General features: G+C 36.6%; 1 protein-coding gene across 1 annotated transcript in view; it reads left to right on the forward strand.

The window, feature by feature from the left end:
• Positions 1 to 13068, forward strand: part of TMEM236 (transmembrane protein 236) — a 36426-nt gene extending 23358 nt beyond the window's left edge. The window contains exon 4 of the mRNA XM_027847837.1: positions 12563 to 13068. Coding sequence (XP_027703638.1) covers positions 12563 to 13068 — 506 coding nt within the window. The remainder of the gene's footprint in view (positions 1 to 12562) is intronic.
• The last annotated feature ends 618 nt before the right edge of the window (positions 13069 to 13686 follow it).

Genomic DNA, 13686 nt, shown 5'->3' on the forward strand with positions numbered 1-13686 from the left:
CAGCAACACAAAAAGTTTGAAATTTGGGAGGGCCTTCCAACCCCAAGTGAGAAAAGCCCAACTTTGACATAAAGTTCAAAGTCAAGAAATAGGCTGGAAAAATAACCAAACAACAAAAACCAGAACTTGACCATAAAAGGTTACTACAGTGACAGAGAGGGGCAAGACACAAACTCAGAAAATAATAATGTGAAAACAGCTACAAGTAAAGCCGCAAAGAAAAATGCCAATAAGAATTCTTAGAAGAGTCAAAGAAAGAGATGAATGGTAGAGAAAAAATCAGAAAAGAAATAAGTGATGCAAGAAAATTATGAAAAGAAAATTAACAGTTTGGTAAAAGAGGCAGAAAAAATACTGAAGAAAATAACACCTTAAAAAACAGAATTGGCCTAATGGTAAAAAAGGCACAAAAATTCATTGAAGAAAAATATTTCACCTGCAATTAAAAAAACAAAAAACAAAAAACAAAAACCAGATCTCAGACAGCAAAAGCAAAAATAAACCTAATTAAAAGAGATAATCAGAGAAACTATATTTTGCTAAAAGGTACCATAAATAATGAAATAATATAAAAATTTACAGCAAGTTTCTCTAATAAAGGCCTTATTTCTCAAATATATAGTTAACTGAGTCAAAGTTATAAAAATAAGAGCCATTCCCCAATTGATAAATGGTCAAAGGATATAAACAGGGAGTTTTCAGAAGAAGAAATCAAAACTATCTATAGTCATATGAAAAAAATGCTCTAAATCATTATTGATTAGAGAAATGCAAATCAAAACAACTCTGAAGTATCACCCCACACCTATCAGAAATGATAAATGCTGGAAGGATGGGGGAAAATAGGCACACTAATGTGCTGTTGGTACAGTTGTTAACTGGTCCAATTATCATGGAGAATAATTCAGAACTTTGTCCAAAGGGCTATAAAACTGTGCTTACCCTTTGATCCACTAATGCCACTACTAGATCTATACCCAAAGAGATCAAAGAAAAAGGAAAAGGACCTGTATGTACAAAAATATTTATAGTAGCTCTTTTTTGTGGTAGGAAAGAATTAGAAATTGAGGAAATGCCCATCATTTGGGGGAATGGCTGAACAAGTTGTAGTATATAATTGTGATAGAATACTATTGTGCTATGAGAAAAGACGAGGTGGGGTGGTTTCAGAAAAACATTGCAAGACCTAGATGAACTGATGAAAAGTGAAATGAGAAGATCTGGGAGATCACTGTACACAGTAACAGCAATGTTAAAATGACCATCAACGGTGAAAGACTGGCTGCTCCTATCAATACAATGCTCAAAGACTCATGATTAAAAAAATGCTGTCCACCTTCAGAGAGAGAAATCTTGAACACTAAGTGCAAATTGAAGTATAATTTTTTTTACTTTCCTTATTTTTCTTGATTTTTTTTGCAATAAGGCTAATATGGAAATGTTTTGCATGACTTCACATGTATAATTGATATCATATTGCTTGCCTTCTCAGAGGAAAGCAGAGAATTTGGAACTCAAAATTTAAAAAGAAAAGAATGTTTAAAATAAATAAATATTTTTTTAAAAAGTAAAAAAAAATTAAAAAGAAGGTAGTGGGCAAATCTTCATTAGAAAAATTTATTGAGGGGACTTTGCCATAAGATATTCAAAATGAAGCACTTACAACTTTAATTTTTCAGCCAGCTTCTGGCTGGCCAATGGCAAAGAATGGATTTTTGCTTTTATTCCTTCTGACAAAAATCAGTTGACCACTTCCTGGATTATAAACAAAATTGACTTTTAAACCAACTTCAAAGGTGTAGCTAAAATGCTACACTCTTAAAATTGGCTCAGGGTTTTGGATTATCAGCCAAAAAAAATTATCTACTGGGAGAAATATAGTCTGCAGAGAGGCTCCTCTAGAAGGAGAAAGGATATAAATAAGTTCCCTTACACGTGTCTCTTTAAACGGACATATAGATTTGTATGCACTGAATCTTTATCTAGCTAAATAAGAATGTACATATAAATGTGTATATTTATATGTTCTTTCTTTCTTTTTCCTTCCTTCCTTCCTTCCTTTCTTTCTTGTATTGGTGATTTTTCCTTAATTTTATTTGTCTTAGGAGACAAAGTTTGTGGCGTCCAGAGAGATAGATTTATATAGCTGTAGACTATATCTCTCTGTATATGTTTATGGTGAGGCAGTGTGGTATAGTAGATAGAGAGCCAAACTTTGAGCAAGGAAGACCTGGATTCAAGTGCTGCCACTGACATTTACTAGCTGTGTGACTCAGGGCAGTCTTTTAACCTCTCTGGTCCTCAATCAACTCTCAGAGTGTAGTTATAGAAGGGTCAAGATCTCAACTGGTGGGGGGAGTTCCCACAATGATATCATCACAACCGCTTGATATATGTGTATACTTTATGTCCCACAGAGAGACAACTTGGCTTAGTGATTGGAGAGCTGGCTTTAAAGATAGGATCCAGTGTTACTTCTGACATATACTGGCTGTGTGATCCTGGGCAAGTCACTTAATCATTCAGTGTTCTAGGTTGGAGGTGGCAAACTCAAAAGAGCTGCATGGGATCTACAAACCTCCTAATGGGAACCAAACCAGAATAAAACGTAATTGAGAAATGTTTAACACAATACAATAAATCATAGATAATGTTAATTTGTGGTTTTCTAAGTCAATATGTATCTCAAAGGGATCCGTTTCTATTCGGATTTGACACCACTGACCTAGGAGGTACCTTTAAAATTCTGTATTGCAATGAAGTTGTCAACTTACCCTGGTAGAGTTTCCTCATCTGGAAGTTCCTGTTATCAGTGAAATCACAGGGCCAGGATATTGCTTCTATTATATAAAACCTATACATGCATATATAATTCTGCATAGTATGTGCATTATGTAGGAATCAACATTGCCTCTTACTGTAGTCATTATTATTGACTTTTTCTCATCAAAGGGTGAGTGATTTGAAGATAGGTGGTTGGACAAGATGACCTCTTGTGGTCCCTTTGAGCACTATGAGTATTGATTAAATGGATTTTGAATAACTTTAGCAAACAATTCTTTATCTCCCCCCTCAAATTATAGAATGGAGCCTTCAGTACTACAATTAAGTTACAAGTTCTTTGGAGGGCCATTGCTTCTTAAAAATGCAAGCAATCTCTCATTTAAGAAGCAACTAATGATTCAAGGATTTAGAAGTTATAGAGGACCTTCGTGGTCCATCAGACAACAATCCCTATCTAAAAATAAAAAAAGCTGAGCCCCAGAAAGGTTTCCAGACTTTGCTGACAAACAGAACTGGAATTCCAGCCCAGGTGGCCTGATTCTAAATCTCCAAATTTACTACAATTTGGTTCTAATAAGTGCAAGTAATGAATCCCTTCAAGTGGTCGCATGTATTTGAATTCATACTCTTCAAAGTTATAATTATATAAAATAAAGTAATTGGTTCCATTTCAATGGAATTATGTAGTATGAATTCAAATAACCCCACCATTTCAAGGCAATTCCTTATTTTTTTTATTAATTGAGACCTAGTTGTATATTAAGATATACAATAATCCACTTTTCTCTTATTTTGATTTTTTATTCTGAATTTTAAAAACACCAAAAAACTTAATATTTTCATTTACAAAAGAGAATTATATGTGAAAATATAAATTCTAATTACAAACAGCTTGCTTTTTTAAAAGTGTATAATGAATTCAATATGTTACTTTAAAAACTGTCCTTCTTGGTGACATTTCCTTCTAAACTCTGTTTTCTTCTGTACATTGAAAAAATTTCCATTATTCTCTTTTCTTTCTTTTCTTGTTTTTGTTATTATATAAAATTGAAAAGTTCTTTTGTAAATAAAGCCAATGTAGGTTTTCCCAGGTTAACGGGAGAAAAATTGCTAGTGAATATATATTAGGAACTCATTCAATTACATAAGGAATGAGAGCCATTCTCCAAAACTGGTGCATGTGAGTAGGAAGTTACCAAAGAAATCTAAGCTATCAGTAGCTATATACATGCTTCAAATCACTAATGATTATAGAAATACAAATTAAAGCAAATTTCATACCTATTATCAGACCTGCACAACTTGGCAGTAGGTAGGGGCCAAAATAAAAGTAGGCTAAACTTCTTTGGGGTTGTAGATAGGTTAGACTAGAGACAGACTGACGATGGTTGGTTGGCAAGGGTCATGTGACAAACAGGATAGTATGCAGTGACAACCCTAAATTTTTCCACTGGCCACCTGAAATCCTTTGGTGGGCCTGCTTATTATCTTGGCAAATATGATATCTAGGTCTATCCCCTAACCAGGTCAAAGAAAGTGGAAATGGATCCATTTGTACAAGATTTATATTTATAGCAGCTCTTTTTTTTTATTGTTACAAAGAGCAAGGAACAAAGAGGGTTACCATCTGTTAAGGGGAGACAACCCTGTCGCTAGCTCCTCTTTTCCCTCTAAATCCTATCCCACAAATAAAAAAGAAAAGTAAAGCACAATCCTTGTAACAAAATGGCAGTCATGTCCAAAAATTCTGCACCTCGAGTCCATCATTCCTCTGTCAAGAAGTGGGTGGCCTGCTTTTTCATCAGTTTTCTTCAATTATGGCTACTCATTGAATTAACCAGAGTCAACAGACCGTAAGTCTTTTAAAGTTATTTTTCTTTACAGTGTTGTTCCATAAATTGTTCTTCTGGTTTTGCTTACTTCACTCTGCACAAGTTTCTCTGAAACAGTCCCAATTGTCATATCATATGGTACAATAATATTTCATCGCATTCATATCCTGTATTTATTCAGCCATTCTTCAGTTGGTGGACAGTACTCTTTTCCCCCAGTTCTTTATTGCAACTAAAAGAGCTGCTGTAAGTATTTTTGAACATGTAGGTCCTTTTCCTCTGTCTTGTATCTGATGAGGGCATAGGTGTAATCATAGGATGACCAGGTTACACCACAGTTTGGTGGCTTTTTGCTCAGAGTTCCAATTGCTTTCTACAACAGCTTTAGTAGTCCAGGCTGCCTGGGTGGGAACTCAACTGGCCAGTTCCAGTTGGGCAGCTCAGCTTGTCCTCTCCTTTCCTCTCCTCTCCTCTTCCCTTACCTGAGGGTGTTCCGCCCAAAGGAAGGTAAATTTTGGCCAGCAAACCTGAGGGTCTTTGCCTCCCAGCTTGATTTTTTTTTTAATTATGGGGGCCATCCCTTGACTCACTTCTTAAAGAGGAGTATTCAGTGAATGGGTATTACCTCGCTCAAAGTGAGAACCTGAAAAGACCTTAGCTTAAAAGGGCCAAGATCTCCCACTGCACCCTAGGCCATCTCCAGTCATCCTGATCAATATCTGGCTGCTGGACCTAGATGGTAGAAGAAAGTGAGGCTGGTGACTTTGCACAGCCCTCCCTAGCTCAAATCAAAGTCAATTGCAAGTCATGTCATCGTCTCCCTGATGTCATGGTCCTCTTTGAGAACGAAGGACAAACCACACAACCACAGCAACAGATTGATTAATTCACCACTAATTCATTCACTAATTCAGCTCCACTAACAGTGTACTCATGTACCTGTCTTCCTGTAGTTCTTCCATTTTCCCTTTTTGTCATTTTTTTCCAATATGATAGATGTAAGGTAGAATCGCAGAGTTGTTTTAATTTGGATTTCTATAATTATTAGTGATTTAAAATTTTTTTATATAGCTATTGATAGTTTGGATTTCTTCCTTTGAGAACTGCCTATTCATATCCTTTAAGCATTTTTTTTTCTTTTGAGAATGGCCATCATTATTATATAATTAAATGAGTTCCTTTTGCATATTGGATATTAGGTCTTTATCAGAGGATCTTGCTGTAAAATTTTCCCCCAAATGAAATTATTTCCTTTTTCTTTTTTAAGTGCATGGGTTTTATTTGTGAAAGAATTTTTTAATTTTATGTAATTAAAAATTGCTCAGTTTGTCTTTTATGATCCTCTCTGTCCATGAACTCTTTCTTGATTTCCCCTTTTGCCAACATATTTACCAGAACAGGTTATATTTGCTAATATAAGTTTTCTTTGGAAATCAAACATAGAAAGAAAAAATTAAGACAATATTTAATACAGGGATCTTAACTGGGATACTCCAAGAAGTCTCTGGTTGGATTTTAGGGGCTTAATTGAATTGGATGGAAAACAATTAAAATCTTTATTTTCACTAATCACTAATTGGAATTTGGTGTTTCCTTCAATTTCCAACAATATGAATTAAAAAAAAATTCTATGAGTCCAGAGTCTTTCATTAGATTGCCAAAGGGGTTAGTCTATCTGTCTATCTCTTTGTCTTTCTCTCTATGTCTCTGTCTCTCTCTCACACACACATGGACACACAGACACACACAGACATACACAGACACACACACACAAGTTAAGAACCTCTGGTTAAAGGTATTTCTCAAACTAAATTTTAGTAATAAGTATTTTGTTAGTCACTAGTTACGGAAACAGCCTACTTACAAATAATTTTACTTGAAATAGTTGAGTTTGTAACTGGAGAGTTGTGAGGACTAATGGTACAATCTCTGTTATCTTATCACTTAAATACAGGAGCTCAGAATGTGCCCTGAGTCAGCTTCATCGTGCCCTGATAATTTTTTTTTATTATCAGTATTGATGAAACTGAATGCTTACCTGAGTGAAAGTTTGAAAACTAAAGTGCTATTCTTTATATGCACAGACCTCCACCCCTACCCCCTACTTCCACCTGCCCTGTGAAAAGGCAAGGATTTAGAAGTATCCTTTCCCTTCTATCCCTATGCACATTTGTAATGGCACAATGGATCTCACTGAGACCAGTTATCCATATATTCTGTGTTTTCTGAGATTGTTGGCTTGAGTTTGGTTTGATCTGTGACTTTGGAACATAGTTTTTTTTTTTCTGTGTGAAGCTAATAGGTACAGAAGAATCAAATTTGTATTTTTGACCTCCTTAAAAACCATGCTGTAACAGATTGAGCTAATTAAGCTCAGATGAAAAATCCCTTCCAGCGATCCACCAGGGTATTGGCACAAAGGGCCTAACCAGCATAAGAATCTTGCCATCTGCACCTCTTCTAACTCTCCTTTTCCCTTTCTTCTCCCTTTCCAATTCACTCAGAGCACAATTATCGTATCACCCTAATTGTTGTTACTGGACAGGGCATGACTATTTACTGACCAATGGGGCCATTCACAGTCCCTCTGGCTGCCTAGACAAACTCCCTTTCCTGATTCATCTTATTAAGGTGTAAGGTTCTTAAGCACAGAAACTTTTTCACTTTTGTTTTTGTATTTGTATACCAAGCATAGCATTTGGCACATACACAGCTTAGACATGTGATTTCACTGGTATAGGAAACTGTCTGATTAGGAAACTTACGTAATTAACGCAAACAAGGACCTTCTTAAAATGTATAGCCATTTGGCAAAGGACTTTCCCAGGGAGTTTGTGTCGGATGTTGGTCTGTCTGGCTCCAAAGTCAGCTCTCTAACCATTATACCAAGAAACTTCTCTTGATTATGTTCTGGGGAAACGGACACACAAAGTTTAGGGTACAAGTGGGTAAGAAAAGCATTGTGGTTATTTACTGCCATGACAGGAAGAGATCCTAGTTGGGTCCCAAAGAAAATCTCTGTAAGCCAAGTGGACTCTCTCTACAAATTCTAACCATTAGATAATGAAGAAAGAAGTAAATCTTGGTGGCTGTTATGGTGGTTTACAAACTGTTGCTAAGTATAAGGTAACAAGGAGAGATTAAACAGAGTATGCAATTATCAGATGTAGGTTTGAAATATTTTACTGCCTAGTCTGTCACTGTGAGAAGAAGGATGCTGGTGATAAGTCATGTTATCAAAATCTTAGTTTTGTGGCTTGGATTTGTGGAGGTGGGGGGATTGGATCAGTATATACATTATTCAAATTATAATGATAACCTTTAACCTTTGCAAGCAAAGTGGATGGTGAGATGGTAAATCCTAATGTAAGGAAGTGACATGATCCACTTAATGTACACTGAGATAGATGCTGGTTCTAAAATGGAGCTATTTTTGTTAAGAAGAAAAATACAGGGCCCTTTGCCCTCTAATCCCGTAATTAATAAAGAAAGGACAACTTGGGGGTATTTTTCCTCAGGGTATTCATCACATATATATGGTTGCCAAATTCATCTTAATTTAATATTCAAATATTTGTCATTTATAGAATGTGGTAGAGAGCTCTGGAATGGGAGTCAGGCACAGTAGTCCCAGTATAAACTAGCTAGGTGACATTTGGCAAGTGACTTAACCTCTCTTGGTTTAAGTTTTCTTATCTATATATAATCTATATAATATTAGATTATATATGTACATTGTATACACACACATAACATGTGTATGTTATATACACGCATACATGTACATACATATACATATGTGTATATGTGCACACACACGTATACAATAAAATGAGAAAATTGGTACAAATGATTCCTGGATGAAAACCGCCACTAAGAATATGGGGGACATATTACTGTAAAGAACTGGCAACATGATATCTAGAGTTTGAATCTGTTCCAGCAACCACAACCAAGAGGCCTTATTTTGGATCGCATTCCATTCAATTCAACAGGTATTTACTAATTTACTATTTGCATGATGCTGAAGGCACAGAGAGAAATGAAGATATTGTTTGGCTTCAAGCTGCTCACATTCTCCTGAGTCCTTCACCTCTCTGGGCCTCAGTCACCTCAAATAAAGAGGTCGGACTATAGGATTTCTCAGCTTTAAATTCCAGCTCTAAGCCATGTGATCTGTGCACTTTCTGCGAACATTTTTGACCAGCCTCTCCTCCTGGATAGACTTTCCTTTCTTGGCTTCAGAGATACCAAGTCTCATGAATAATTGATTTAATGAATGAATAAATGAAAGAAAAATGTATTAAAAGCTGTTTTGGTGATCTTACTGATTCCCTCTTGACGACATGGAATCTCTGATCCCTCTTTCCAGCACTAATTGCATTAGTATGAGAGTATGAAGTCATACCCTAGACTTACTAGTAATGGTGGGAATGTTGGAATACTCCTTGTTCCCCATTGCCGTGTTCAGGCTCTCCCTCCTTCTCCATCACTTAATAAACTCTTCTCCTTTGGGATTCATTCAATCCATATTTATCACCGAATCAAAATTCTGGTAGCTATTATCTACAGACCTTCTGGACACTCTCCTTCCTTTCTGAATGAATTTGGTACCTGGTTTACAGTCTTTCTCTCTTTCCCCAACCCCTGCCTCACATCAAGGGACCTCAACACATATCAATATTCCCTTAAACGTCCTAACATCCCAGTTTTTCAATTCCTTCATTTCCCATTATCTACTCCTCTTTCCCAGTCCAGTTACACACAGAAATATCCTTGAACTCTATTTACCCACAAGTTTTCCACTTCCATGTTCATGAACTCTGGAATTCATTTTTTTCCTGATCATAATCTTTGTGATTCTACCTTTCCCTTTTCTATATGACCCATAGTCCTGTTCTTTATCTCCACCATGACTTCTAGCCCCTCAACCCTTCAGTTCTTTCCCATGCCATCACCACTGCATTGACTATATTCTCCCTTCTGCATCTTAACCCCTTGATAGACCAATTCAACTATATGCTATCAAGTCCTTTGTCCTATTATCCTATTAAAGATCTTTTTCTGCCTACCACCAGTCTCAGTTTCCTCTCACCATCTGGTGCCTTTGTTCCTATTCACATGCTGCTGAATGAAGCTAGAGAAAATCATGAAACCATGCCAATTGGGTCCACTACAAATTTATGTCTAAATCTCCCCTAGATCCTCACTGTAGTAAGGGAATTCTTTTATTCTCCCTCATTAGAGTCACTATTTCATTTGTCTCAGTGTCTCTTCCAAATCTTTTCATCCCTCCTCAAACCTTCCATGGTCTCCCTCCCTCACCACCCATTCAGCTGACAACCTTGCCTCACATTTTACTGAAAAAATTGAGACGATTCACCAAGTACTTCCTCTTTTCTCTTCTTCCTCATTTCACATCACTCAGATGCCTTCTCCCTACTTATTCCTCCTTTGCCCCATGTATCACATGAAGGGGTGGCCCTTCTATTTGCCAAGGCAAACCCCCTTCCATGCATAAGTGATACCATTCTATCTTGTCTTCTCCAATCCTTTACCTCCCTATGCTCCCACTAATTTTAAGTCTCTCCCTATATACTGGTTGCTTCTCTGCTGCCTATAAAATTATCTATATCTTCTCCATCCTCAACACCCCCCTCACTATTGTCCTATAGCTCTCCTCCCTTTCATGACTAAGGCTGTCTCCAATTAGTGCTTCCATTTTCTTGCCTCTCCCTATCTTTTAAACTCTATGCAGTCTGGCTTCCAGCCTCATTATTCAACTGAAACTATTCTCTCCAAAATTCCCAACAGTCTTAATTATAGAATTTAATGACTTTTTCTCAATCTTCATCTTTCTTGACCTCTCTGCAGTCTTTGATACTGTCAACAATCCTCTTCTCCTTGATACATTTTTCACTCTAGGTTTTAAAGACTCTGTTCTCCGCTGGTTCTCCTCCTATCTGTCTGACTATTCCTTCTCAAATAAGTTATATGGATATGCATGTCTTCATTTTCTGAAATAAATCAAATATTTACTCCTCAGTTTTCTTTGCTAGATCTTCATCGAAGTCATAGTTGCTGACAATGTGTATTCCCTAAGACTCTGCGTGGACCCTCACTAAAATGTGAGCTTCTTGAAAACAGGGACAGTGTTTTTGGATTTCTTTGTGTTTAGCACACAATTCTTGGTACAAAGTAAACACTCAATTGCCAGTTGACTAGTCACTAGTAAATGCTACGTGATTTGTCACATGGTTGTTTCTAGTTCTTTCCAGGTATGTTTTATACTGGGCATGATGCACAACTTCTCTCTGCTTTCTGCCTTTGGATTCAGCTGGAGTCATTAGCGGAGGTGCTACCTCTCTCCCGTAAAAGAAAGAATGGGCTCTTTGACCACTCTTTCAATTTAAGTCCCAAAGACAAGCTTCTATTCTTGTAGGGGAAGCATGCCCTTCAAAATACAGTATCTGTATAAGGAAAAGCCATTAGCTACTTTTTTCCCCCTTGTTTTCATAACTTTGACTATTACAGGCTTTTCGTCTTCAAAAGAAGAATGTTGTCTCCATGGAATCAGCTCTTTTGAAACATAGAACAGGCAACCAGCTAAGTAGTACATACACACCTTAAGTCTGTCTTTTTAATCTCCTCTTTATCACTTAGACCAAAGTCTCTGGTCTAAGCCTTTACCTGACTCAAGGTTAGAAAATCCTTGTAACTCATGTGTAATTTCCAATTTCCAAACTACATCACTTTGGAATTATTTTAAGGGGCTTCCTTTTCAACAAACTGCCAAAGACTCTGGGTCTGAAGTACCCCAGTTTTTTTATCAGCCCAAGATTCTTTTTGATCTCCTGTGCAAAAGAATGGGAGGGAGAAAGCAAAGTATCCTTGGGTAGAGCTGTTTAGGGGCCTCACATTCCATTTCAATCCTCCGTCCCTTAATACTTCCTTCATATGTTCTGGCAACAAACTTTAAGTCACCCCATATTTGTGCCGAGATATGATGCTACTTTTCTGTTCAATGATCTTCATTAGTTCTTTCTTGTTCCTTGAGCAAAATTCTAAAACTTCCTTGCCTCTCCTTCAAAGCCTTCTTCCAGACTATATCTAACGAGCTAGACTTAATGCTCCCTTTTATGCACAATAAATATTAAATTAGCTACGCTCTTTCTGTTAATTTATCTTCCTGCTTCTGTGTCTTTACTCATGGTATCCCCTGTATGGAATATTTTTCCTCCAGCTCTTTGCCTTTGGGATTCCTTTTCCTTCTTTGTATCTCAACTTAAATGCTACCTCTTTTATAAAGTCTTCCCTTTCTTCCCCTCCTTTAACCCTCTCCCTTCACCTTGTCAACAACAACCTTTCCCCTTTGTCCCCTCCATAACACCTCAATGACACACTTATTGTATAACCTTGTACATCAGTGGTGCCAAACTCAAATAAAAATGGTGGTCACTAAACTGTACATAAGGATACTTGCAGGCTGTGTATTGATTTAGAAAACCACATATTAACATTATCTATTGTATTTTGATTTCTTTTGTAAAATATTTCACAATTGCATTTTAATCTGATTTGGGCAGCTCTCAGGAGTATTGTGGGTCACATGTTGCTCATGAACCCAAGGTTTGTCACCTTCATTGTACATTATAGCTGTTCTTACTTGAGTTTTATCCCCTTTTTGGACTGTCTACAGCATCTCAGTTTTAGTAACCTGAGAGTCAAAGTCTATGTCTTATCTAAGTTTTTGATTTCCCCTAGTGCTCTACGTACAATAGGTCCTTAAGAAATGTTTGTTTGATTATTTTGATATTACATTGAAATCATGTCATTGATAAGTTAATAGTCATCTCTAGATCTGTGTCCTGATAGTTATGTTAACATTCCACCTTAAAACATTATCACTTTTTTATTGACTCTGTTAAATATTTGATTTATTTCAGAAAATGAAGATTCAAGTATCCATAAAACTAATTTGCAGCAAGTGAAAACCGTGACTGAGCAGGAGAAGCCAAGTGAGGAAAACCACACAGTCCCCCAACCAGCAAACAGGTCTTCCTTTGGCTCTGGAACCTTGAGAGCCATGTCCCAGCAAGACAAGCGTGCAGAGATTTTTCTGAGTAGTTTCATCACGTGGTCTGACACCATTGAGATGCTGCGAGTATCTGGGCACTCTGTGGTGTTTAAGTCAGGGTGGTTATATCCTGTTTACATATTTACCTATATCTCTCTTCTTCGAATCATAGTCGCACCACAAAATAGTCTCGTGGGATCCTTAGGTGTCTTTTTACAGGATTTCCCTTTTATGGTTGTTCGAATTAGTTTGATTGCTGATTTGGGGACAATCACTCCCATCATAGGTCTTTTAAAAAACATTCTAGTGACCCTTTCTTATTTTTACTTCAACTACTTAACTGCGTTCACCACCAATGAAACAACTTCCTTTTAGATTGAAAATGTTCCGTGACTTTTAATAGTAGTGCAGCGAGACCTCATTCTGGCAATTCCCATTCCTATTCTCTTCTAGATATGGAGTATGGGTAAAGAATGCTCCAGATAAGGATTATCTAAGGATTTGCTAAGCAAAACTAATAGTAAACAAGGATTTAGATGAAATATTTAACCTTCTTGGGGAAATACTTTTTTAAACTTGTGAACCATTCAATTATTTGCAATCTGATGGATGCTATTTCTAAATGGAGCTTTATTTATTCTTTAAAACAGTAACCCGTAGGACCCCCTGGAAAAGTCTTATGAGCAGTTTAGAGTTAGAAAATTAGAGTTTTATTATTTTCAAACACATACTCATTTTATTACAGATGTCCATGAAACTTTTCATTAACACAGACTTATCTTCCCAACAGCAAGTCCTACAGTGGACTTTTATTATATGTTGTTATTGTTGTTGTATTATATGTAACAAAATCAATGACAATCAATTGGAAATTATCTTCTGTGAAAAGCAGTGGGAATATTGAGATAATATGTGGATTACATTTTCATAACTTTGGAAATCTCCATGTTTTATTTATATATCATTCAAGTCAGGTAACGTATGTGGTCATGT

This window comes from Vombatus ursinus, unplaced genomic scaffold (assembly GCF_900497805.2).
Source record: "Vombatus ursinus unplaced genomic scaffold, bare-nosed wombat genome assembly UNPS02005459.1, whole genome shotgun sequence".
Lineage (NCBI taxonomy): Eukaryota > Metazoa > Chordata > Mammalia > Diprotodontia > Vombatidae > Vombatus > Vombatus ursinus.